At 43.8% G+C, this 27,701-nt stretch overlaps 1 protein-coding gene across 1 annotated transcript in view; it reads right to left on the bottom strand.

Annotated features, from left to right (window-relative positions):
• Nucleotides 1-27,701, bottom strand: part of STAT4 (signal transducer and activator of transcription 4) — a 235,662-nt gene that overhangs the window by 119,132 nt on the left and 88,829 nt on the right. The window contains exons 5-8 of the mRNA XM_029606087.1: nucleotides 18,275-18,353; nucleotides 14,420-14,505; nucleotides 1,017-1,168; nucleotides 385-543 (exon numbers count right to left, since the gene is read on the bottom strand). Of these exons, the coding sequence (XP_029461947.1) occupies nucleotides 385-543; nucleotides 1,017-1,168; nucleotides 14,420-14,505; nucleotides 18,275-18,353 (476 nt within the window). The remainder of the gene's footprint in view (nucleotides 1-384; nucleotides 544-1,016; nucleotides 1,169-14,419; nucleotides 14,506-18,274; nucleotides 18,354-27,701) is intronic.

Here is a 27,701-nt window from a genome sequence, read left to right as displayed (position 1 = left end):
ATTGGTCTGTCCATGGAAGAAGTAGGAGTGCAGTCAGAGAGGTTACAGAGGGAAAGAAATATGTTATGGTGCTTTCCTTATCCAGATTGAGAAATACAGGCTTTGCCTCTGGGCTTAGTCCACTATACCATCTGCTCACCCACTTTTGAAATTTCAACCAAACATACTTAGCTTCCAAATAGTTATCAGACACTCTCTTATTTAATGTACCCCTAAGGGGCTATACTTCATTCATAAGAAGCCATACTGAGTCAAACAAAGGTCCATCCAGCCCAACCTCCTATCTGAGTGTTTCCTAAGATATTTAACCCTTGCTATTGCATCTGTTTTGAATATAAATTCTATGTATGCATAGGGCTGTTACTTAAAGTGAGAGAACTATACCTTCGAAAAAGGCTGTAGATCAAGAAGTCAACTCGTTCTTGCAAATGTGGCCTTTGCGATGGAATGGGATCTCCTTCATAAGTCACCTTGTTTGATAGTTCATCTAATTTGTCTAGCTGCCTTCTTACTTGGAATAGACTCTCTGCTAATAGTGTAAACCTATTGTAAAATTAGTGAAATATGTTAGCTTTTTTCTTCAAATGACACCCAAAGAGTATAGATTAGAAAAAGAAAATATAAGACATGCATAATTTCTATTCCCAAGTCTTCATTAGCCAACAATCACATTTTGACTCATCTGTGGGAATAAAAGAGAAAATTCATTTTTATAGCCATTCTTTGCTTATGATCTCTATTTAGATCACCAGCTAGGGTTCTAATTATTACTATATAGTGATAGCTTTAATGCAGAGAACACTGGTCTGCTAACAAATGGAATGAGACTGTCAGTTCGTTTCACATACTTTGATCCCAAATGGCTATATGGAAATGACTTCCATCTATCACTAATTTGACCTGAATTAGAAATGGGGATCTAAATGTAAAAGGTTCTGGGATCTTCCTTGACGTGTGATCTGAACCATAGCAATAGAATTTCCATAGTTGATATTTGAAAGAAAACAGAAATTTACCAGTTCTGAAACTGATCGAGCCCTCCGTGGAGAGGACCTCCAATGCAGGCAATCTGCTGATGCCGTTTCCAGTCCAGAAGTTCTTCAATCAGCATACCATTCATCAACACATCAATTTCATGTACTATTTGCGCCATTTTGTTGAGTACCTCCTTCAGATAAAGGGAAAGATGGTAGGAATGATTCATGAGTATAATTTTCCATTTTTTTACAGCCAAAAGTAAGCTCTAAGATGGATAGATCCATATGGCACTTTTGAAAGACTGAGCAATTTCCCATTTCTGTAGTAACATTTAAAACATAAAGGCTGGGTGCTAGTCTGTACAGCATTGTACAGGATAAGAAGTCCAATATAATATGATTACATGAAGATTTCTGCAGTAAAGCAATGTCAGTGCATATGTGATAATCCTTTCTTGCCATAAAACATTATATATTCATATAAGTGATTACAAATGGAAATTGTAGAAATTGAATATAGATACATTATAATAAAACCACATTTGTTTTTATTTCCAGACTTATACTACTCATTTAATATCAAGTATTTTCCCCTTAATATGCCTATTGGAAAAAATCTTGACAGATTAAGCTCTTACATAAAATATTTTTCCTTTCAGTATGCAATGTGAGAAAACCTAAAACCTTTAGAAAAAAGCCTGCATAGTGCGGTTGATCTTTGGAAAAAAAAAAGTTCTTGTTTGATTTTGTGCTGTATTTTCCATCATCTGTAAATGATGACATTTTCTAGCCTTTCGGAATATTAATGAATTGTTTCATAGCAACATATAACATGGCAGATAAAGACCAAACAGCCCAACCTGTCTGCCCATCCACATCTCCTGCTCAGCTTTAAAGTCCCTTCCTCTCCCTCAGAGATCCTCTGAGTTTGTCCCTATACTTTTAACATACTGTTTTTCCTGTATCTCACTAGTCACAAAAATCATTGCAAATTGCTGGCTTAGTTGACTTGATTTGAGTGGAAGGTTTACGATAAATATATGCATCACTGCAAGGCAGGAAGCTTTTCTTGGGTGTAATCTCTGTAAGAACCATTCATTATTGTCTAGCAAGCAGTGATCAGAACAGTACATATTGAGGCTGGTGTACTAAGCAATGCAAAACTGCACAAAGGCTGCTTTGCATGCTAACAGGCAAACAGCGTGCACTGTTTGCCCTTTCAGTGTGCAAAATCAAACTATTTGCTTCATGAACAGCAAAGTGCATAGTTTAACTTATGCAAAATGTTATTAAAATTCACAGCTAATGAGTGCAAAGCAGATCATTAACTCTGAGCACCTTGTAAAACTACTTATGAAAATAACTTCATAAAAGCAATTTAGCAAAGCCTAACTACACCTCGATGAGTAGTTAAAGGTTTTGTGAAAAGTGCTGTAGGAAAAATATGTCTGCCATTTTGAGTGAAGCATCCATTTGACTAATGACAATGCAGTAAGAAACCCCTGAAGAAGGCTCTGTTGGACTGTTTTGATGTACATTCAGGATTTTGAACGAAGCTAAGAACTCAGTGGTCTTTTTTTAAAATTGATATAGAGGTAGAGAGATTCTTTGAAAAATTAGGTTTTGTAAATGTTTTCTATAGCAGTTAGTGTTTATAATATAAGTGAAAATTTTGAGTGAAATAAAATAATTTGTTTAAGATAGAATAATTAAAGGTTTTGAGGTACATGATTGAAATCCTTGGGGTATACAACACTGATACTGTCTGGGGCCCATTGCGAGCAAGAGACAGTGGATTATATCTTTGACACCAATTTTTCTGATACCACTTCCTCTATTTATTTCTAGTATTTTTTAAATATCTTGATTAGTCACTTTTTTTTTTTAAAGATTTTTTTGTTAGTATTTTGAATTCCCTTCCTTTTTTTTATTCTTGTTAGCTGTCTTGCTACCAGGCTTATTTACATGTGTCTACCAGTAGAAAAATAGCATGCATTAATCAAATTTATTGAGCACAATTTTGCACAGCTTAGTACATTGGCCTCAATGGCTGACATGCTCCTGTCTCTTAGAGTCTGGACAGGTAGATTTATATGTAGGGAAGTGGCAGTGGATGATTCTACAATGCAAGAGCAGGTGAGGATTAATGTTATTAGCTCGCAAGAACTTATACTTAACGCAACAGCATATTAGCATCGCAGCACAGTACGAGGTTGCATTTTTTAAATCTAAATCTCTTCACATTTATCTAGTATATACTCCACCAGGCCTTTTAGAATTTAATTGTTCCCTCTTAATTGAACTGTTGCCCACTACAGTCAATCCTAATGTCCCCACTATTGTTTTTGGAGATTTTAATATTCATATGGATGTTTTACCCCTATCAGATACATGCAAGTTAGTGTTATCTAGTTTAGAGGCACTAGGCCTTAAGCAAATTATCACGACAGCCACTCACCGTGCGGGTCATTCTTTAGACCTGGTATTTATAAATGATGCCTCTAACATAATAACGTTTCCAATTAGCCAGCCAGTACTCTGGTCAGACCACCACCTTATTACATTTACTCTGCGGTTTAACATTCTGCTTGCTGATCATGCCCCTTCAACAGTAGAAATCAAATTTAAAAAACCCTGTAAAATAGATGATCTTATTTTGGCCCTACCAGATGCCTTGTCTAAGTTAGATACTTCTTCCACATTAGTAGCTGCCAACTCTTGGAATTCTATTACCACAGTCATAAAAAATTCTTTGCCCCACTCTTAAGAAACTGATTACTCCTCATACGACTCATAAAGCCCCTTGGTTTACGGCCCAATTAAAAACTCTTAAACAGGCATTAAGATGCCTAGAAAGAGCTTGGCACAAATCTTGTAACGCCATCACCTTAACTCAATATAAGATAGCTCTCCACAATTACCGAACTGCCAAAAATACAGCCAAATGCGATTTTTATGCAGAAAAAATCCATAAATTTCAATTCAACCCAAAAATACTATTTTCTTATGTCTCAGATCTTACTAAGGCCAAAAGTTCCTCTATACCAGTCGACAATCTATAACAAAAAATGACTAAGGGCCTTATTTTCCAAATGTATCGCACGCGGTAAGGGATGTTTTGCATGCGAAACGTCCCTTTTCGCGTGCAATACCAAAAGGGGGGCGGAGTTGGTCCCGGAAGAGGAGGAGTCGGGGCGTCACCGGGGTCAACTCCGCGATGACGGCACGCACAGTGAAAAGGTAAGTGCCTTTTCGCTGCCTATTTCGCTCCCAATAGCTACACCTCCTATGGTGGCGCTATTGGGTGCGAAACCGGCAGCGATCACTGCTGGCTAGTGCAGGCCCGCCTCCCGTTTCAGACCCCGCCCCTCATCTTCTAAAGTATCGCAGGCCTGCGATACTTTAGAAAATGAGGCCCTAAATTTGCTAATTATTTTTCGGACAAGATTCTCTCTATTCTCAATAACCTAGCCTTTACTACCAAACAGGCTATTTCTCTTCCTCTGAAACTGGCCAATAATTGGTCATCTTTTGATACCGTTTCATCCCTGGAAATCACTAACTTTTTAAAAATGATAAACCCAGCAGCTCATCCGCAGGATTCCCTAGCTATTAAACTACTGCAGTCAGTACACGACATAGTAGCCCGGCCTTTAGCGGATATCATTAATGTGTCCCTGGAAGAAGATTATTTCCCCGATTCTCTTAAATGCGCAGTGGTGAAACCTTTACAAAAAAAAAACCCAACTTAGACCCTGACAATTTAGCTAATTTTCAACCCATTTCTACCCTTCCCTTTCTGTCAAAACTTTTAGAAAAAGTTGTTAACAAACAACTAATAGACTATGTAGAGAATCATCACTTGCTCTTTCCTTCTCAATAAGGGTTTCAGAAATTACATAATACTGAAACCCTTTTAACAGCTCTCTCAGATACCGTACTGAGAGGCCTTGACAATAGCAACTCTTATCTTCTAATTTTATTAGATATTTCGGCGGCTTTTGATACCATTAACCACGAGTCCATGATCTGTAGACTTAAAGAAATTGGCCTTCAAAATACCACTCTTGCTTGGTTTAAATCTTACTTATCCAACAGATCATTTAGGGTAAAAATAGGCACAGCAGAATCAGGAAAGATTATGCTAACATCAGGAGTACCTCAGGGATCTTCCCTTTCCCACTTTTTTGGAGTCTTCAAATCTGGAGATTATTGAAAGAACTACTTTGATGGTTACCTTTTTTTCTGAATCTGATATTTAGTTTCATTATGAAATGTTTCTTCAAAAATGTTGGGGGCTCTTTTATGGGTTCCGTTGCTCGTGTTTATCCAGATTTATCTCGTATCATTCAGGAGATAAGAAGAGCTTTTTTAGCTTTGCGTTAGGAAGTTCTATCACTAGGAGCTACCTTTATGCTTAGATTTCCTTGTACATGCTTTATTAAATTGGGTAGTGAAAGTTATATGTTTTTTGCCCCTGAGCAGTTACAAGTGTTTGTGAACGCCAGGAAGAATTTAGCTTCTAGTCCCATTGTATCGTTTGAAAATTGAATGCCTTTAAATTGATCGCAGATTAATCATGCTATTGTTATTTACTTCTTTTTCTTATTTCCTTTGGTATTTCTCCTTATTTTTTCTGTCCCCCTTGGGTTGGCTAATTAATAGCGGTCAATTTAAGTTTGGTTATGATTTTCCTCTAAATCATTAATGGATATGTAGTAATCCTAGTATTAGTTATCTTTATGTTTCTGGCAAAGTTAAATCTTTGTAATTTATTTAGAAATAAAGAATTAAAAAAAAAATAATAATTGGGAAAGGCTGTGGACACAGATTATTTTGCTGCTGAAATTGTTAGGTAGATTTATAGTGACCTACATCTGAATAGGTGTTAATGAAGCGAACTTGACACCAACAGGCTTAATTAAAATAAGGGCAGGTGGAATTGCATGGTGCACATTAATTAGTTCAGCGCCCTTTCCAGAATGTGGACAACTTCTTTCAGACATAGCACTCCAGGGAATAAGAGCCTTTTTAAAAATATATCAGGGCCTGGGTTTCTCAAATGTCCCTGAGACTGCGCTGCTAGCTGCTGGGGCCCAGGCTTCCTGCCGCTCCACTGCATTCCCCATACTGCTGTAGGCCAGAATCCAGCTCCCCACCATGCTCCCCACCATGCTGCTGTACTCTCCTGACCTGCTCTCTGCTTCAGTGGCGGACAGCACATACTGCCTCTGCTTATGTCTATATTGATGTGCCCGTGTGCACACTGAGGCAGGGGCACAAAGACAGACAAATATCACCCACACAAAACTGCCTTTTATGTAGACAGTATGGGAGGATAATGATAAACATTTGGAAGACTACATGGTATTGTTAAGTCATTAACATGGGAACCATAGAAACCAGGTTTCAATTCCCACTGATATTCCTTGTGACCTTGGGCTCCTGTTGCTTTAGATACCCATTTAGGGACTGATGCAATAAAAGCCTGTAGAAAATGGGCGCTTGTATTGAGTGCTTGTTTTCCTAATGCGCGCCCATCCATCTCTCCTGGGTGTGTGGTGCAGTAGGTTAATGAGGCGTCATTCTAAAAAGGATCAATTGTGCGTTCCTAGTGTGTCCTTGGCGTCAGGCGCCCTGGAGACGTGACTGTGCGCAGGTTAGGAAAACGGGAGCTCAATTTATGAGCATTTGTTTTCCTAACCTGCCCACAGCCACGGGTTAGGAAAACGGGCGCTCATAAATTGAGGGTCCATTTTCCTAACCTGACCGCCATCAACACTATTTTTTCCTGATGCTGCTTTCTGTGGTTCCTTCTAGTTGGTATCACGAAGATATTAAGTAGGAGGCTTGGGTTGCGTCAAGACTTAATTCCAGCTCCGGGGAAGGCGCACAGTGATTTTTAGTATTGGGGTAATAGCTATTAGCTTCATCTACATGGCATTTACATATGAAGAGTGCTATTAGCTACGCACTGGTTTGGAAGTGGGTTTTGGATGCGCAAATCCTATTATTGCATTGGGAGTTATTCTAGTGCATCCAAAACGTGCATCCAAACGCACATCAAGTTGTGCACTAGGCTGAGTGCACTATATTGCATCAGCCCCTTAGATTGTAAGCTCTTTGAGGCAGAGACTAATAAATGCTGTAAGCTGCCTGGAGCATTATTTGCAAAGGCAGGATAAAAATCCAAAATATAAATTTGGAGTCTATGGGTGCACCTTCATTTCGCTTAATCTCTACCATTGTTTTTTATGGGTAGATGGTGTTGTAGTAAATGATAGTCTTTATTTGTTTATTCTTTTAAGTAAGCGTGTTTGGGAGAGATGACTGCTAGAGAGTATGGCCCTGAACATAGAAGTCTGTTTTTTAGTGTAGGAGGAGATTCTTGGAGGATTTGGGAGTCCCACTATGGGAGCCTGAAGATCTGGTGTACTGATTCACAGATATTAAGGAAGAAGCACAGGACTGCTTCTACAGCCAAACCCAAAAGCAAAGCATATTCAAGCAGCATTGGCTGAATTATCAAGAAGGCTGCTCACCAAGTATAAAATATTGGTAGCAGTAATTTTGTTATGGGCTTGACAGTTGCTTGATTTTGCTTGTAAATATTGTTACTTTTAGCATAAGGCTTGGGGGTAACCTGCACGGAGCAGCAGTTACTACCCTTAATAGAAACATGGGGGTAACCTGCCGGTGTGGCAGTTGATACCACAAGAAACTTGCTGGGCAGGCTGGATGGACCATTTGGTCTTTTCTGCCGTCCTTACTATGTTACTATGCTAGAGTAGGACAGGACCCATCCCTGCATTCTGGGGATATCTCTTAAGGTCTTCTGCTTCTTCCAGTCCTTAAGGGCCACTCATGTTAAGATGGATGTTAGTATAGCTAAAACTTACTCCTAGCTGTAATGCCTAGCCTCTTATTAATAACCTTAGGAGGAAGGATGGATGCATTTGGTTACCAGAACAATTGTCTCCCAGAGATAATCCTATGTTGATGGATGCAAGGAGTTAAGCTAGAAGATTTCTTTCTGTTTTTTTAAAGAGCTGCAAGAGCTTTAATGATTTGTCTGCTATCAAGATTTGGGATCTATTTATCCAAGGCTGCCTGTTAGTATTTCTGTTAGGATCCTTTCTCTCATCCATTGCTATTTTAACTGCTGATACCCCGGAAGATGAAATACAAGTTTGTTAAGTTGGAACTATAAATCTGCTGTGTGAGACTCCCTTTGCTGGATCCCAGGATGTGAGTTTAATGAAGACGAAGCAGCCACTGAAGGAAGATCTGAGAGGAAGGCAAGAGTTCCACTTTGGGGGCAGTTAAGATGGTCCACAGAGGAGAAAAGTGAGGAATTTTCCTTTCCCCGATACTTCAGAAAAAAACCCAAAACACACCCCAGATCCCTCTGAGCTTGGTAAAATCCAACATCTTACCCAACCATTTCTGTGAACCCACAGACCTGATGCTGGGATAAGAATCCCCCAGGATCAGGAATTTTTAATTTATGAGCCCCTAACAGAAGTTACAATTATAAGAACACTTGCCTGTCTGATTACTTTCATCACATGTGGCAGCAGAACCGGCTCAAGAAGCTTGGCTGCACTAGGCAGATCAAGAATTGCTACTCCCCTTTGCGCTCTCCTCTACTCATTTTTATCTCCGACCTGCTCAGCAACCTTTTGAAACTGCACTGCTGCAGTGCCAGCTCTGTGCCATTTTTAGCAGCAGTGGTAGCACCCTTGATGTTTGGGGCAGGGCTGGTGCTTCTATTAGATAAACTAGGCGGTCGCTGAGAGCGCCAGGATTTTGGAGCGGCCAATTCCTACCAACACAGGGCCCAGAGGAGTGCTGTACCAGAACCAATAATATGGACAAAGAAGGGAGCGCAGTCCTGGAGTCACTGCCTTAGGTAGGACGATGTGCTGTGCTGGAGCTGCCACAAATAGATAACTTGGGGTTGGGGAGGGGTGGTGAATAGCCGAAGATTTGCCTAGGGTGCTAACAGACTTGCACCAGCCCTGGTCTGGGCACAGGAATTGTGGGCTGGTATGCTCTCACTGTCCCTGTTGTGGCCCTTCTCATTCCTCTGGTGTTTTCCTGCTGATAGAGGAAGCCTCCAGGAGGGAGTGGGGTCAGAAAGCAGCATATATTTTTGTAGACAACTAAAAGGTAAATTTTAAGAATCCGGCGTGTGCAAAAACTGGGAGATATGAACGAGGCTGGGCCGAGGAAGCACCGAGAGAAACTCCAGGGAGGAAGACTTAGAACCAATGTCAGGAAGTATTTCTTCACTGAAAGGGTGGTGGATGCCTGGAATGCCCTTCCAGAGGAAGTGGTGAAGACTAAAACTGAAGGATTTCAAAGGGGCATGGGTTAAACACTGTGGATCCCTAAAAGGCTAGAGGATGGGAATAAATAAAGCTAAACCGGCATGGAGCAGCAGTTACTACCCTTAAGAGAAATATGGAGGTAACCTGCACAGAGCGGCAGTGACTACTCTTAAGAGAAACATGGGGGTAACCTGCACGGAGCGGCAGTTACTACCCTTAAGAGAAACATGGGGTAACCTGCACAGAGCGGCAGTTACTACCCTTAAGAGAAACATGGGGGTAACCTACACGGAGCGGCAGTTACTACCCTTAAGAGAAACATGGGGGTAACCTGCACGGAGCGGCAGTTACTACCCTTAAGAGAAACATGGGGGTAACCTGCACGGAGCGGCAGTTACTACCCTTAAGAGAAACATGGGGTAACCTGCACAGAGCGGCAGTTACTACCCTTAAGAGAAACATGGGGGTAACCTACACGGAGCGGCAGTTACTACCATTAAGAGAAACATGGGGGTAACTTACACGGAGCGGCAGGTACTACCCTTAAGAGAAACATAGGGGTAACCTGCACAGAGCGGCAGTTACTACCTTGGGAAGGTAGACTAGATGGGCCAATTTGGTCTTTTTCTGCCATCATTACTATGTTACTATGAATATGAGAGCATTTTGAAAATGGCCCAGCCATGTGCGTATCTCCCGCTATGCACGGAAGTGCCGGGTTCTGTGAAAGGGGCGGGCTGGGGGCGAGGCAGGGGCAGACCATTAGGTGCTGTCTCGGGGAAGCGCGCACCGGCAGCAGGCTGGGATGCGGAGCTTGCTTCATCTCTTCAGATGAAGTAAGTTCTAAAACAAAAGAAAAAAGGTAGGAAGAGGGGTTTTAGGGATCGGAGAGGAGAGGGGAAAAGGGAGGCAGGGTAGGTAGGGGGTTAGGGAAGTTCCCTTCCAGTCCGCTCCTTTATTGGAGAGGACTGGAAGGGAACTGGGCAAAGGCCCTATCATGTTCTTGTATGATTCTTTTAAAATCCCCCCTTGCGTGCGCCAATCGCCACCCATGGGCACATGCATGCGCCAATATAAAATCAGCTGCGCTTGTGCAGGAGGGTAGCGGATTTTATAACATGTGCGTGTCGGCGCATGCATGTTATAAAATCGGTGCGTCGTTTAAAATCTACCCCTAAGTCTCCTGTGTCTTCACTGTGGATGTCCTGAAAAGCTAGGTGAGCCTCAAGGACTGGGTTGGGAACTGCTGATCTACAAAAACTAATTTCACTCGCTCAGCTCTTTAAAATTCATGAGCTTTAGGGCTGATTCAGGCAGGAAGCAATTGAAAGCTTGGTTTAAACAACAATAATTTAGAATTTTCAAAATGTCAATTTGCTTCTTTCTTGGCTGTGTTGCTTCCTGTTTTGCTTTATTCTCTAGGTATCCTTTTTTTATGTTCATTTATTATATTTTTCAATTATTTTCTCTCTGTAAAATTTCTAGCACCCAACACACACAAACATACCTATCAGTACCCTCTCGAGCTGTTCATGCTGTATCTATATTCATTTAATGTGTCAGTTTGTTACCTGTACAGCAGCGCTTCAGTTTATTTAGGTTCATGACGGTAGGAGTGGGTAAGAAGGATGATTTTTCCTGTAGATAAGCAGGGATGAATTAGCCCTGCTGTCTGGGGAAGTCCTCCGGGCGGACAGGTGGCAGAGCTTCTCTAAGCACATAGGGGCAGATTTTCATAGGGTTACGCGAGTAACACCGAGAAAGTGCCCCTGCACGCGCCGAGCCTATTTGGCATAGGCTCGGCAACGCGCGCAAGCCCCGGGTCGCGCATATGTCCTGGGGCTTTGAAAAGGGGGCGGGGCTGGGGTGCCGGTCCCGAGTCCTCCGGCACAGCGGCCATGCCGGGGGATGGCGCGCTGGCAGCTGGCTGGCGCGCACAAGTTATACCTGCAGGCGTAACTCCTGAAATAAAGGTAGGGGGAGATTTAGGTAGGGCTGGGGGGTGGGTTAGATAGGGGAAGGGAGGGGAAGGTGGGGGGAGAGCGGAAGGAAAGTTCCCTCTGAGGCCGCTCCGATTTCGGTGCAGCCTCAGAAGGATGGGGAAAACTATCAGGGCTCCCCTAGGGCTCGGCGCGCGCAAGGTGCACAAGTGTGCACCCCCTTGCGCGTGCCGACCCCGGATTTTATAACATGCATGTGGCTGCATGCGCATGTTATAGAATCGGGCGTACATCTGTGCGCGCTGGGTAGCGTGCACAAATGTACGCAGGTTATAAAATCTGCCCCATAGAGTCTTTGAAGTGTGCGCCTGCATGTAGTTTCCCGCGCTGCTCCCGGCTTGCCTTAGTCCTTTTTTTTCTGTGCTGCAGGTCACACACAGAGCTCTCTCTCTCTCTCTCACAAAAAAAAGAAGAAAAGGAAAGTGAAATGCCACAGCCTCCTGGCTTCAGTTTTTGCCAGTGCGGCAAGATCATGTCTATGACCAATGGCCCCTCCTGTGCTATATCTGTCTCAGTCCGGACCATGACCAGACCGCCTGCAGAGACAGTGGCCACATGTCCCCTTGGGCCCAGCGACATAGGGCCACAAAGATCACCAAACATAAAGCGGCATTGGGCTCTTATGCCCCCAATACCGGGTTCTGTCCAGTCATCTCCTGGGCCCAGTCGGGACCATCAGACCTCTAAACATAAAAGGGCCTCCTCCGAGGGATCCTTGGGCGACCCAGGCCACTCTCCGCAGCACACCCCCATCGCCCCGATGCAGGGACCTTTGAGGGATGCGTCACCGCTGCTTCCATGACCGCCGGCGCCCCAACGCACCATCCCAACATACCACACGCCAGTGTAAGTACGTCAAAGCATCAGGCGCACGGCCACACATTGAAGCATGCCTCCTACAAACACAAGAAGGCCTCTCCCGTCAACGCACCGATGCCAAATGGCATCAGACCCGAAGCACTGTGTGCTGCCAATGCACATCTCCACCCGGAGCCCCACGCCACCCATGCATTCATCCTCCAGCAGTGGTGATCAGTGCGCCAAGGAATACCTAGACCTGGCTCCCCTCCTGGACCCGCTAGATTCAGACGTGGGTCCTGCTTCAGAAGAGGGGTCCACGGGATCCTCCAGATCTTCCCGTGTCTACTCAGACTTGTCTTCTGTCTCTCGACGCATGCACTCTACATCACAATGGCAAGAGCCATTGGCTAAACGGGATAAAAGGCCCCCTATGAAAGATCAGATGGGGTCTCATCACAGGGGTCCAGACTGACATCCTCCTCGCAGCATTACCACCATGGGTACCCCCAAGGACTCGTCATCCCCCAGGACACCTTGGCCTCCCAAGCGATGTCCCAGATCTCCATACCAGTCATTTCATGAATGATCCAGAAATGCATTGCAGACAAAGCCAATCTCATCCTCATTGCACCAGCATGACCCAGACAATCGTGGTATGCATATCTGGTTTGGCTCTCCATTGACAAGCCCATCCTGCTCGGCCACAGTGCAGACTTGCTCTCCCAGGAAGGGGGGCTCCCTTCTACACCCCCTCCATCCTCTCTACATTTCACAGCATGGAGATTGAATGGGCAGTACTAAGTCACTTGAACCTAGCCCCGTAGCTTCAAGACATTCTTGTCTCCTCCAGGAAGCTCTCCATTAGAAGGTATCTTGCCATCCATTAATTTCCAGGTTCATGAAGGGCATCTTACGGCTATGACCCCCCATTCTCAAACCTCCGTTCCATGGGATCTCAACATAGTTCTAGAACAGCTGATGCTTCTGCCCTTTGAGCCCTAGGACAGTTGTCATCCGTGGTACCTCTCCTGGAAGTTCCTCTTCCTTGTCGCCCTCACCTCAGCGAGGCGCGTCAGTGAGTTGCAAGCACTAGTTCACTACTCTCCATACCTGGAGTTTTATCATGGCAAAGTGACCTTGCATATGCACCCTGCATTCCTTCTAAAGCTGTGTCTGCCTTCCACCTAAACCAAACCATCACCCTGCTGACCTTTTTTCCAAAGCTGCATAAGGATGAAAGTGAACAGTGGCTTCACATGTTCGACGTCTATAGTAAGCCAGTGCACATTTGCAGTCCAACTCACTCTGATCACAGAGCCTCCCAGCTTTTCAACTCCTTCAACCCCAATGCCCCGGGGCTTCCTGTCTCCAAGAGAACTCTTTCATCCTGGATTTTGAGTTGTATACAATTCTGCTACCATAAGAAGTCTGAAACCTTGACTTCCTCCCCTAAGGCTCACTAGGTTCGGGCCATGGAGGCTTACATAACCCACCTACGTGAGGTGCCCATCATGGACATCTGTAAGGCTGCAACCTGGTCCTGTACAGTGCATACCTTCACATCCCATTACTGCCTTGACCGACAGGCTGTGGCAAACGTGGACATGGGTAGAACCATCCTTCGGTCAAGCACGACATAAGGAGACTGTCCGCTGCACAAACCTGTCTTGAGAGCAGTTCTCTCTCTACGGGAGGGACAGCACCTGCTTCCCGAAAGTTTTCTCTGCGCTCAACACGATCAGCTGGGGACTCCCAGACGGCAGGGCTAATTCATCCCTGCTTATCTATGGGAAAAAAGCAAGTTTGCTTACTGTAAACGGTGTTTTCCATAGATAGGATGAATTAGCCATGCTAACCCACCGTGCCTCCCCGGACTGAGGCAAGCTGGGAGCAGCGCGGGAAACTACACGCAGGCGCACACTTCAAAGACTTTATGTGCTTAGAGGAGCTCCGCCACAGGACATCCCCAGACAGCAGGGCTAATTCATCCTGCTATCTACGGAAAACACCGTTGATGGTAAGCAAACTTGCTTTTCTCAGTAAATGGAAACATTAATACTGCATATCCTCCAAAATGAGATTACAATAGAAACAAAAAAAAAGAGGGCAATTTTGTTTCTTTTAATTACCAACCAAATATTTATTGCTGAATAGTGCCCTTAATTAGTAGTAGGAAGATCCACTTATCAGAAATGTTAAACATTACTTTTTCTTTATAGCTGTAAATAAAGTGCTAATCCTTTTATGTTTTTCCTTCAATTGAAAACATGCAAATCAAAGCAATGACCAAAAACATCTTTCCACTAACCTTTCTTTTGTGGTCTAGGGCATTCAACATTTCCTGTAGCTTATAAACTTCCTGTTTCATGAGAATATTGTTTTTATCTCCCTGCTCTATAGGAAAAAAAAGGTGTTAATAATCAACACAAATTATTTTGTGCATATGATTAAAAAAAACCATGTATTTAAGAACATTCTTTCCATACTTGAAAGTTACATTTAAAAAATAAAAGTCCTCCAGTTAAAAAAAAAAAAGGGAATCACTTTTTAAAAATCCCCTTACATTATTCTACTGCAAAAAGTGCAACCATATTTTAATTGTAAAATAAACATTTATACTAAACTTCCCAACCGTCGGACTGTAGAAATGAATGTAACTAATAATGTCTACCAGCCAACTATTCTGACTCCCCATGGACTCTCTGTCAGAAGAAGCATTAGGTCTGCCAAACACAGGGGCATCTACAGAAAATTCTTCAGTGAGGTATAATAAAAATAAACTCAACTGTGGAGTCCTATGTACAGAGCTCGCGCATGCATCAACATTCAATTTTGGGTTTGTGTATGTGAGGGAAACCAAGTACTAAGCTAAACACTGTACAGTCCATAAAGTAAATTTGGGAGCTTTAAAAAGATGCATGCAGCATGAGCAACAGCTGTGAACAGCTGTGAACATGTGCAGAGAGGTAAGAAATGGGCCCTGGCTCGGTGGGCTTTGGGGAGCAATGATCCTTCTAATTTTTGAAAGGCTGCGTGCACAAAACTGTTTTTTTGTGGAACTTTTTTATAAGCTGAGTTAAAATTTGTGTATTATGAAGCAGTATAATATAAATATCATCAGGATTTCTTGTGCGCACTATGGGGCGGATTTTAAGAGCCCTGCTCGCGTAAATCCGCCCAAAACCGGGCGGATTTAGGCGAGCAGGGCCCTGCGCGCCGGGAAGCCTATTTTACATTGGCCTACCGGCGCGCGCAGAGCCCCGGGACTCGCGTAAGTCCCGGGGTTCTCCGAGGGGGGCGTGTCGGGGGCGGGCCTGGTCGTCGCGGCGTTTCAGGGGCGGGTATGGGGGCATGGCTACGGCCCGGGGCGGTCCGGGGGCGTGGCCGCGCCCTCCGTACCCGCCCCCAGGTTGCGGCCCGGCGCGCAGGAGGCCCGCTGACGCGCGGGGATTTACGCCTCCATCTGGGAGGCGTAAATCCCCCGACAAAGGTAAGGGGGGGGTTTAGACAGGGCCGGGCGGGTGGGTTAGGTAGGGGAAGGGAGGGGAAGGTGAGGAGAGGGCAAAGGAAAGTTCCCTCCGAGGCCGCTCCGATTTCGGAGCGGCCTTGGAGGGAACGGGGGCAGGCTGCGCGGCTCGGCGCACGCCGGCTATACAAAATCCATAGCCTTGCGCGCGCCGATCCAGGTTTTTAGCAGATATGCGCGGCTCCGCGCGTATCTACTAAAATCCAGCGTACTTTTGTTTGCGCCTGGAGCGCAAACAAAAGTAGGCTATTCGCGCTCCTTTTAAAATCCGCCCCTATGGCTGTGTGCACAAGGTTCATGATCTGTATTTGCACACACACACATGCACACAGCTTAGAAGGTACAGTGGGTGGGACACAGAGCAGGGATAGTGCCCATGGCATTTGCCCATATTGGCCAGAAGGAGGCCTTGGCAGCATCATTGGCCTGCATAGACCGAACAAAGAAGTAGCCAGCAGTGGAGGCAAAATCTGCTTGTGGGGACAAGCATGAAAACAGCAGCAGCAATAGCACTACTGCCAAAACAAAGCCATGGCTTTAAGGTAAGGGGAAGAAGAGAGAGGCTCAGGGAAGAGTTAGGAGAGAGGTGCTGGGGGTTCAAGGGATTTAGAAGGGTGAGAAAGAGAGGCTGGAGAGGAGGTAAATGAGGGAGAAAGGGAGAGAGAAACTGAAAGGGGGGTAAGAGAGAGGCTAGCAGTGTAAAAGAGGGAGAGTGAGAGAAAAAGAGAGAGGGACTAGGGTAAGATTTGGAGGCTGACGTACTAAACTGCAAAATTTTTACGTAGAAGGCGCAAACAAAAGTACACCGGATTTCAATAAATACACGCGTAGCTGCATGTATCTGTTAAAATCCGGGGTCGGCGCGCGCAAGGCTGCCCAAAATCGGCAGCCTGCACGCACCGAGCCGCGCAGCCTGCCTCCATTCCCTCCAAGGCCGCTCCGAAATCGGAGGGGCCTCAGAGGGAACTTTCTTTCCACCCCCCACACCTTCCCCTCCCTTCCCCTACCTAACCCACCCCCCCAGCCCTATCTAAATCCCCCCTACCTTTACTGCACAAGTTACGCCTGCCCGAGGCAGGCGTAACTTGCGCGCGCCGGGCTGGCCGCCGGCGCGCCATGGTCCAGTCCAGGGGCTGGACCAGAGGCCGCGGCCATGCCCCCGAATGCCCCCAATGATGCACCGGCCACAACACGCCCCAGACATGCCCCAGATGATGCGCCGGCCACGGCACCACCCCCCGACACGCCCCCCCCTAACAAAACCCTGGGACTTACGTGCATCCCGGGGCTTTGCACGCGCCGTCAGCCTATGCAAGATAGGCTCGGCACGTGCAGGGAGGTTTGGGGTAGGTTTTCGGGGGTTACGCGCATAACCCTTTGAAAATTTACCCCACGTGTTTTGCACATTTTTTCACATGAACACCTCTTCTGCTAAAAACTGTAACCTGGGACCAGTCTTTTTAGTAAACTTTTGTGAGTAGTCTTCTATCTGCAAAATTGTATTTAAATTCTTAAATAATAGATTGTTTATGCAAAATCATGCACAGCAGTTCATTATTTAAATTTTTTTTGAAAACCAGTGCACAATCGTCGTTTGCAAAAAAAGATAACTACATATCAATGAGGTAAAGGTACTTTTCTTCTGCATGGGTAGAAGTCCTGGGTGCAAACAAGGCTGTTAACCTGGGAAATTTCCTGCAGGTTATCATATTGGCCTCAAAGAGAGGTTGGGAGTAGGATAAAGAGAAAGAGAGGCTGGAAGATACGAGGGAGAAATGCTGGGAGGAGGGGTTAGGAGAGAGAGAGAGAGAGAGAGAGAGAGAGAGAGAGAGAGAGAATGAGAATGAGAATGTAGAGGTAGACACCATTTCTGTTTTCTTAGAGGTTATCTAACACTTATCCTATATCCATCCTCTTAATTCCCTTCATATAGTATACCATCCAATATCTGAATAATTAAATCTGTTACTTTTGATGGAATTTTTATCTAGAAATCATACACTTTTTTTAAAATGTAAATGCCATGTACGGGGGTGGAGCGCAAACACTTGCTGCCACTTGGTGGACATTTGACTCTTTCAATTGCCTCTACTATCAGATACAACTCTGATATTCACATCTGATTGGTCAGCTCCATACTCCAATTCTATATCATGTGACAGGGACCCTGCTGATCTGTTTTCTTTCTAGTTAAATTGACCTATAAAAGTGGACAACATTAATGTACTTGAAAGCACTGAGCTAGTCACAGGACGACAACTTCTTGGTGACTGGGGGATCCCATGTGAGAATACATGTACAATTTCCTTGACTCATAGTACAGCAACACAAAAAATTCCATAAAACCTGACAAAGTTTAAAAGAGGCTCATTAGGGATGCTAAAATGAAATAAATACCCTCAGAAGGCAAGCTTTTACAATTTGCTTTTGAACTCGGCCAGCAGGAGAAAAGAAACCTCTGTATAGGACTCTATAAACCAGTTTTATTAAAAAAGAAAAAACAACTACCCCCAAGTATAACGTATACTAATTTTGCTAAGTTCTACAACTTGAACTTCATTTCTCTTTTAGCTAGGTCTTTATGATAGGTTCAGAACAACAAAATGCAGAGTAAATTGTACATCTGTATACACTTACCTCTGGTTTGTAGTGTTTTGTATCTGAAGTCAAATTCATCTTGTAAATCTTCTACGTATTTCACATCTTGTTCTGTCATCTTTTTGTAAAACAGAATGATTTACTAAAAATACCTGTGAGTTTCCAAGGGTGGATATTGTTCTACTAATTCACTGGAGGCTCAATTCACCCAAACCTTTGAGGGCAAATAGAGCCAAAACTCTAACAGGTTTTGCCAGCATATGGCAGAAAAAAAAGAAAATATTCATTATGACCTGAGAAAAAAATATTTATTAATGTATATGTTAATCTCTGTGAGGGAGTACACCAAAAACTCCCTCAAACCACCTCAAGGGACCGACCACAGCTATCTTTCTTGGTCCTCCTTAAGGATCAGCCCCACAAGAAATTCTGGGTGAAGGCAGACTCCCTTCACCATAGTATAAGGAGTCAGGGCCCAGAAGGGTTAAATCTATTTAATGTTTAGGTACTTGCTAGGTATCTGTGACTTGGATTGTCCACTGTTAGAAATGGGATACCTGGCTTGATGGACCCTTGGTCTGATCCACTATGGCATATCTTATTTTCTTATGGAGCAGGCAGGAAGCCACTCTGAGAAACCTGCTATGTGTGATGTATCTGTGCTAACTGAACTTTAAGGTGAGCTGCATTATCTGTTTTGCACTTTGTTTTTTCCACTGTAAATAAATTACACAAAAGGGGACAGCCACAGTCTGCTTCCTTATTCCTTCTGGCTATTTCCCAGGCCGCTATCGCCCAAGTTACCACAATCCCCATAGAATTAGTCTACTAAAAAGTAGAGGGCGAGGTGGGAACAAGATTAAAAAAATTAACATATTGAATAGGCTGGTTATGAGAAAATTAGAATACATCCTCCAACCAGCAGCTCATGTTGTAGTAGTGGCCTAGGATTTCCTTTGCTTTAAATTCTCTCTCAATTGTTCTAATTCCAGACGGGGAAACGGATTACCATCAAATCAACCAATGCGTTGGCAGGAAATTTTAAAATGAAATCTACCTCAAGAGAGACAAGGCACTGCCGGAGACTCAGCAGGATCTTTGCTTACTCTGGGCTGTCTTACTCAGGACTGAATATTGTAGTGCAATTTGGTGTGAAAAAAGGAACTGAGGGTCCAATCTCTATCTGATGCCACAGTGAATGTAACATGTACGGTGGCTCTAGTGACTCCCTTCAACAGAAAACATCAATAATGCTGTCACATCAAGATAATTTTATATCAAGGCTCCATATTTGGGCTCCCCTACCAGGGGAATCACCTTTTAAAAGTGGGAACATAATAAAACTGAGAGGCTGAGGGAAATACTTCAACCGGGTACTTGAGAACTTACAAAAATATTTCTTTAAGATTGTAATGGCATAACAATCAAGGATTGAGGAAGATTAGTAAAGTATAAATTCCTCTTGGAAATATTTTCCAAGCTCTCAGTTCTTCTCAGAAATAACAAATTGTTTCTAATAAGGGTTGTACTAATACCTTGTAAAGTTCTATCATCTTTCTCACAGTTGCAAACCATGATTCCTCAGAAATAAGTCTTGAAATATAAGTTTGTTGGCAGGCTCTTCAGAAAAATAACAAAGCTGATGAACACACCCAGACAGGGAAGGCCTTACCCTGGTGACTAAAGCCCATTTACTGGCCCAGAGACATATTGGACAATGGAGGCAATGAAAACTGGACCAGAGTTGGAAACAGAGGACCCCTCACCTCTGCAAGTGCAGATAGTTCATCCTAGTCCTCTCCTGGTAGCCTCAAAACTGTTGTCTCCTCGACCTACTTCCCAGCTGAGCTGTTTGAAGAAAATTGGAGCTTCCTGCTCTTTACTGTCCCTTCTAGTACCCGTGAAGACTTCACAACAGCTGCAGCAACCCCAGTGGAGAATTGAGCTCCCAGTGCCACAGCTGCATCATCTCCTGGCATTTCTGAGATGTGACTGCTGGCCGACGATATTCACAGTATTTGCAGGGGAGTACTTGCTCCCAAGCTCAGGGACACCTTTGCATCATGTCACGATTCCTTCACCACCTCTGCCAGCATTGAACCTTCATTCAGAGGCACAGTCTCTCCAAGATGGCTGACCACAGGAAAAGGTAGGGAAGGTTATGATGGAGTTTTCCCCCTTCCTTTTCCTGCTTATTATAGATCTCATACAGTGGAGCTCTATGGGTTGGTCATCATGCTAAGTTCTGACTGCCCTCCCACCACCACTTTCCAGGATGTTAACAAAATATCCTGCCTCTATTTGTAATATCCATAAGATTATCCTTGTGATTAGTGTTCTCATCACATGATCAGTATTCCTCTAACTTAGGTCAAAGCAGTACAACAAGCAGATATAGAAAGCTTTCCGATCACTACATGGACCACAAACCCCTGAAACAATCAAAACACTGGTAATAAGAAAAACTTGGATAATCTCTCCAACTGGATTTAAATGGGGCAAATTCAACTGTCCTGCAGCTCCACATGTTCTTACAACTCTGGAGGAGTATTTCTCAGCCTCCATACTTACCATTCATGTTTGAAGAGAGCTCTCAAGACACATCCCATTCAAGAAATAGCATCCAAACTGGAAGGAAGTTATCAGGTCCACTGGTACTGATGCACCATAAAAAAACACTTCAACATCAAAAACTGGTCCTTTCTAGTGATATGCAACTACTTGCAAGGGATGAATGTCAGAAAAGCACACAGTAAAGGGAGAAAGGATGAGGATCCATAAGATAAGATGAATAAAAGTACCCAGGGAGGGGGATTACAAGGGGAAATTATTGGTGTCTGGATGAGGGACCTGATCCTTTTTTCAGTCACAACTCCTGTACCTATGCCCAAAACCCTTGCAGCTGGCTGGGCAGATGCATTTGACTTCGAAGACTGAATTGGTCCCAAAAGGAGAAAAGAGGTGGCTACTGCCTGTCATAACTCTGACATGACTATGATCAATGGTCAAGAAAGTTAGAATCCTCCTCACCTGAAAACTTTTTTTTCTGACCTTGAGGCATTCTGCCGCCTTGGAGATTTAAGTAGGCAACCAACAGAATGATTACACACTGGTAACTGTGTGTAAAACTCTCAACTGGCAGCACATAAAGGGCATATATTATGTTCTCTGCTAGTTTATTATTTGCTGTAATATTTCTCACATGTTTGTACAATGTTATCACCCATCTCCCTCATACCTGACAAATGTACCTTACAAATAGGATGCATGGCTGCAACAGCAACCTCTTACAGTTCATGAGAAAAATATATCTGAGCTACATGTTGTACAATCTATTGTGTTGAGAAGGGTACTCATGAGCCATGGTTTACAAGACCAATGTTCTGACCACTGAGGCACAGAGCCTCATATTGGTTGGAAAAAGGCTAACATATAATCATAATAACTGGTAGTGTTCATGACACTGCTAGAGAAGAATGGTTGAAAGAAAACCTGCTGTTGAGCTTAGTATGCAAGCTTTTCTGTCATCTATAGCCAGTGTGTAATATGAGTTACAAAGCCTTTGAAATATTGTATCACACTATTTCAAATGTAGATAGCGATATTTGTATTACCTAAAGTACTGAGGATGCATACTTCAATTAGATTTTCTAGCATTCATCATTATGTGATTGGGCTGAACCTTTTGGTTCGGCCTTTGTTATCAGCCCGCTGTGGGAAATTTCATTTTCCCACAGTTTGGGCCAATTTTTTTCGGCTGCCCCAAAAAACGAATTTTCCTGAAATTTCAGGAAAATCCACTTTGCACATCCCTATAATCCCCCCACCCTCCCGACCCCTCCAAGACTTACCGAACGTCCCTGGTGGACTAGTGTGGGTCCCGGGAGCAATCTCCCCCTCTCAGGCCGTTGGCTGCTAGGAATCAAAATGACTCCATGGCCCTTTGCCCTTACCCTGTGACAGGGACTACCGGTGCCATTGGTCGGCCCCTGCCACATGGTAGGAGCCGTTCCGTGCCCCACATGGTAGGAGCAATGGATGGCCCACACCATTTTTTAAGATTTTTTTTTTTTTTAATTCCCTTTCTCCCCCCCCAAAAAAAAAAAACGATAGGAAAACACAAGAAATTTCATGGGTTTTCCTTTCATTTCGTCAGGCTCCCGAAATGCAACAAAATAGGAAATATCGTCTCTATTTCCTATTTTGTTGCAAACGAATGCACATCCCTAATGTGAGATATCACAATATTATTGGCTTCCGGGCATGTAGAAGAAAGTGTGTAGAATGAAAGCTATGACTGAATGTGTGAGAGAGAGGGAGTAAAGATAGGAATGTAAGGAAAAGCAGCCTTTGATTAGGGCAAGAGAAGGGTTTTCATGTTGTAGATGAGACTGCAGTTGTTATGATGAGCAGTGTGATAATGAGAGGGAAATGTGGGACTGACTATATAAAAGCTTTTTTTTTTTTATGCATGGGAAATATATGAGGACATTGGTTTGAAAATTGTGTGGTTGTACTGCAGTAAGGAGGAGGGTTTGTTGTAGCTATGCTTTCTTTTTCTTTTTTACAAGTATAACAGAGTGAATAACATGTCGGACTTGCTCCTGAATACATGAATGGGAGCTGCACAGCTGTGGCAGTACTCCAGCTCAGATTTCCTCCAGCCTGAAGGCTGCTAGAGGTGAATAAAAGGTGTATATACTGTATGTATGTATGTATATATTTGGGTAAAGAGGTGTTTCTGAGCATCTCTATGGGCAGCGTGAAGTATGTTAACTTAGCGTTTATGGAAACTCCTCCCCCTATGCACTCCAAATATCTTTCTTGAGCCCTGATGAATATTTTCTGTTTCCTTTGAAGATCTGCATTTACAACAGTTGCTAGTTCTCAAAACCTGAATATTTTTGAGCTCTTTACCTTCCAAAGCCCCCAGAGGATCTGCATGAAGTGAGCCCATTGCTCATATACTGAGAGAAGGAACCTTCTGTTCCTTTAAGACTATTTTCAGTCACTGTTGGAGGGGCTCTCAAAGCTTTGCACTGTCTTTTTTTTTTTATTAGCATTTTTAACTACAAGCTGCCAGGGCAGGCACTCTCTGCGAAAATACAGCCTTCGGGAGAAATAAACTGAATGCAATTAATGAAATGACTATGTAAATTACAATTAAAATGTACTGAGTGCTGTGTCAACATTATATATAAAAAGTTATTACAAATATCTCATGATCTAGATTTACTATTAGTAAAGAGTATGTGAAATCTATAAAGATGTTCAGTGTTTCAAGACTGTTGTAGGCATAGAAAAAAATATTATGGACCTGCATTACTAAGTTTTTTTCCCCATAGACACAGAATGAAGAAAGATCCTTAGCAAATCATAGTGCCATATATTAACTTAGTAAATGACAGCAGATAAAGCTCAATATGGCCTATTAAGTCTGCCCAGCAGCAATTTGTCTGCTTTGGGTACATGCATATCTAAATTCTCATGTGGAACCTGACATCCACTTCTCCTTCCCCCATGTCCCTCACCCAAAATATTAAAACTGCTTTACAGGATTGAAACTGCTACCCCGTGCAGATTACCCCAATGCTTTCTTATAAGGTTGCAACTGCTGTTCCGTGCAGGTCACCCAGGGCTTTCTCGAAGATCTGATGGAATCATATTGCTGCTGTTTTGGGCTGTAACTGCCGCTCTGTTTAGTTTACCCCATGTCTTCTAGGAAGCACTATGCAGTTATATCACTGCGGTTTTGGGCTGTAACTGCCGCTCTGTGCAGGCTACCCCACTGCTTCATTTCCATCCTCTTTTTGGTGGGTCTGTTCAATAAGCATCATCACGGTATTATATCCCATTTTATTATTACTGTTACCTGAACTGTATGTCCCCCAACTAGAGAGGCTTTATGTCCCAGAAAGGGATGAATCAGCCATCCACATAGTCGCCCAGCCTAAACTTTAAATCGGACTCTTCAAGTCATCCAAACTACCAGTATGTCTAGTCTACTCCCCACCTGCCTTTCTAGAATCCAACCCTTCACCACTGATTGAGTTCATTGCTGATAATATCAACTCCGATATCCCTACCATCATCCTAGGAGACTTTAACCTCCATGGCGACTCCCTTCCGCTAACATCCTCATGTGACACCCTTCTAAACTCCCTCCTGGCATTAGGATTCAAACAACTCATTACATTCCCCACACATAAAGCTGGACATACGTTAGACCTGATTTTCACCAACTCCGGTCTCCAACCGTCAACACCCCCTTCCTGCTCACCTGTCCCCTGGTCTGACCACTTCCTTATTGAAACCCTCTTCTCCATTAACACTTCTTCCCCTAGCAACACTGACAAGAACTCCACCATAATCTCTCGAAAGTCCTGCAACACTGATGATCTCATCCCAGCATTAGCAATCTCCCTGCCCAACCTCGACTGTACCAACCCCGATGCAGCCCTTTCTTCATGGCACAATCTCACGCTGGAGATAGCCAACAAACTCTGCCCAGCTTCCACACACATACTAAACTCTGACTCCAAACATTCAAACCCATGGTACACCTCAGAGTTAAAAACTATGAAAAATAAACTGAGACAAAAAGAGCGAATATGGCGCAAGGACCCCATCCCCCAGCATACCTCCAGCTACAAATCAGCCCTTCACTGCTACAGAATCACCACACTTAAACACAAAAAGGATTTCTATGTCTTAAAAATCCACCAATACGTATATAACCCCAAAGCACTCTTCTATGTCTCAAGCCTTACCAAATCTATCCCACACACGATTCCTGACTCTGAAGCCCACGCTAAATGTGAAGAACTGGCACAATTCTTCAACAATAAAATGGTGAATCTCCTTTCCAGATTCACCAACCCCCTGCACCCCACACCATCAGGGACTGACCTTCCCACTGACTCCCTAAGCATTCTGGAGCTTACCTCCGCCAAAGAAGTTGAATCTATCCTAAAAAAGCTTAGACCTACATCCCACTCCTCAGACACCATCCCCACCAAAGCATTCCTCTCCATTCCAACCTCCATTGCTAAATCTATATCTGACATCATCAATTGTTCCCTCTCCACAGGCATAGTCCCAGACACACTCAAACTAGCAGTGGTCAAACCCCTCCTTAAGAAACCCTCTCTGGACCCGAAGGACCCTGCTAATTTCCGCCCCATCTCAAACCTCCCATTTATAGCCAAGATAATGGAAAGAGTTGTCAACTCACAACTGTCCAACTACCTTGAAGACCACAAGATCCTTCACACCGCACAATTTGGCTTCCGTAAACATTTTAACACGGAATCCCTCCTCCTCACTCTCTCCGACCACCTCCTCAGAGGCATGGACCAAGGGAACAGCTACATTCTTGCCCTCCTCGATATTTCGGCCGCATTTGATACCATGTGCCATCACTACCTCCTCACCCGATTAAAAGATATCGGCATTTCAGGCTTAGCCCTTCTTTGGTTCTCTTCCTACCTCTCTAACAGAAAATTCTCTGTAAAAATAGGTAATACCGCATCTGCCGACTATCCTCTCTTAAATGGGGTTCCTCAGGGTTCCTCCCTCTCCTCCACCCTTTTCAATATCTACCTCACCCCACTCTGCCAACTCCTCTCAGATCTCAAACTAAAATTCTACCTATATGCCGATGATGTGCAAATCATCATACCAATCCACTCCTCTATCACAGATGCCTTATCGCACTGGGACACCTGCCTTAAATCTATCAACTCTCTCCTCACCAATCTCCACCTTGCACTTAACACCACAAAAACTGAACTACTTTTCATTTCCCATCACACCACCCCTAAACCACCCTTTGCTCTAGACCCAGCCTTCAAGCTCATCTCATCGCAACCAGTTGTAAGAGACCTTGGAGTACACCTGGACCAACAACTAAATCTCAAGAGATACATCAGCTCCATCCTCAAAGAAGGATTCTCTAAACTTAATGTATTAAAAAAACTCAAGCCTTTACTACATTCCCATGACTTCCGGACAGTAATCCAAACCACACTAACATCTAAACTGGATTATTGCAACTCTCTACTCTTGGGTCTCCCGTACTCCACAATAAGACCTCTCCAAATGCTCCAAAATGCTATGGCAAGAGTCATATCAAATGCCCGTAAAACAGACCATATAACCCCCATTCTCAAAGACCTCCACTGGCTCCCCATCCCCTCTCGCATTCTTTACAAAACACTCACTATCATCCACAAAGCCAGTTACTCCCACCACTCCAACTGGCTTGACCTTCCTTTCACCTCTGCACACCTTAATCGTCCCACTAGAACAATCAACAAAGGAACCCTTCACATGCCCTCTCTAAAAACAGCACACCTTTCCACCACAAGGGAACGTGCTCTCACTATTGCAGGCCCCTCACGTTGGAATACCCTGCCCTCAGCACTCCGTCTCGAATCATGTTCTCTCAAATTTAGGAAGAAACTAAAAACATGGCTATTTAAACAGGCATTTCCTGACTAGCAAACCCCCCTGCTATAACCATCAATCATCTTCTTCTACCTTCGTACACTGTGATCTTTATGTTCTAATAATGTATATAATGTATATAATAACTAGCATTCATGATATTATCCAACATGATATGTTCCAATAGTTACCTATGTTAAGAACTCTACACCAGTTGTACTATCTTTCTATGCTGCTTTCCCGCGTTTCTCTTCGCCCACCTGTTTTATTCCCTTGTTAATTGTATTTTCTATTCATTTTGTTATATTGTAAACCGATGTGATGTTCACACTAACACTGGTTTAAAAAAGGTTTTAAATAATAATAATAATAATAATAATAATAATAATCTGACTGATGGGGTTCAGCCTTTTATAGTATCTAGAGCCTGTTTCAATAAGGCTTACAAAGGATAGCAGGCTACATTTGACCTATTCACAAGAAATAGACATTTTAATCTGGAAAAATATGAATGAAGCTTGTACATTCTGAGCCAACAGAAGTCTCACAAATGTAGGAAAGTAGAAGCCTGAGAGAATTTAGGGCTGGATTCATCATTCTTCGCAGAATGATGAATCCCGCGAAAAAGGGGGCGGGGGTCTGCGAAAGGCGGTGGTGCGTTTTTGCCGGCCGTGGTGCGGCCGGCTGCAGCCTTTCACACAAATAGCGCCACCATAAAAGATGGTGCTATTCGCTGCGCTACTGCCGTCGATAATGTTCCTCACATTATCGCTGGCAGCGTTGCTGCGGCTGACTCCTCTCCCTCCCTGCCCCGACTCCTCTCCTCCAGCTAATTTGCATTATATCGCATGCAAAGATGTCCTTTTCGCATGCGATATGGCCTTATTTCGTGCGTTAGGGCCCTAAAGCACGCGATAACACTTTAAAAAATAACCCCCTTAGTTTGCTGCATGCCTACAGCAGGCCTGCTAACTACCATGCAGTATTTGTAAAGGAAAAGCTTGTAGCCCACATGTAT

The sequence above is a fragment of the Rhinatrema bivittatum genome, chromosome 6, assembly GCF_901001135.1.
Source record: "Rhinatrema bivittatum chromosome 6, aRhiBiv1.1, whole genome shotgun sequence".
NCBI lineage: Eukaryota > Metazoa > Chordata > Amphibia > Gymnophiona > Rhinatrematidae > Rhinatrema > Rhinatrema bivittatum.
Note: the sequence above shows the minus strand (reverse complement) of the source record. Positions and strands in the feature narration are given on the sequence as shown.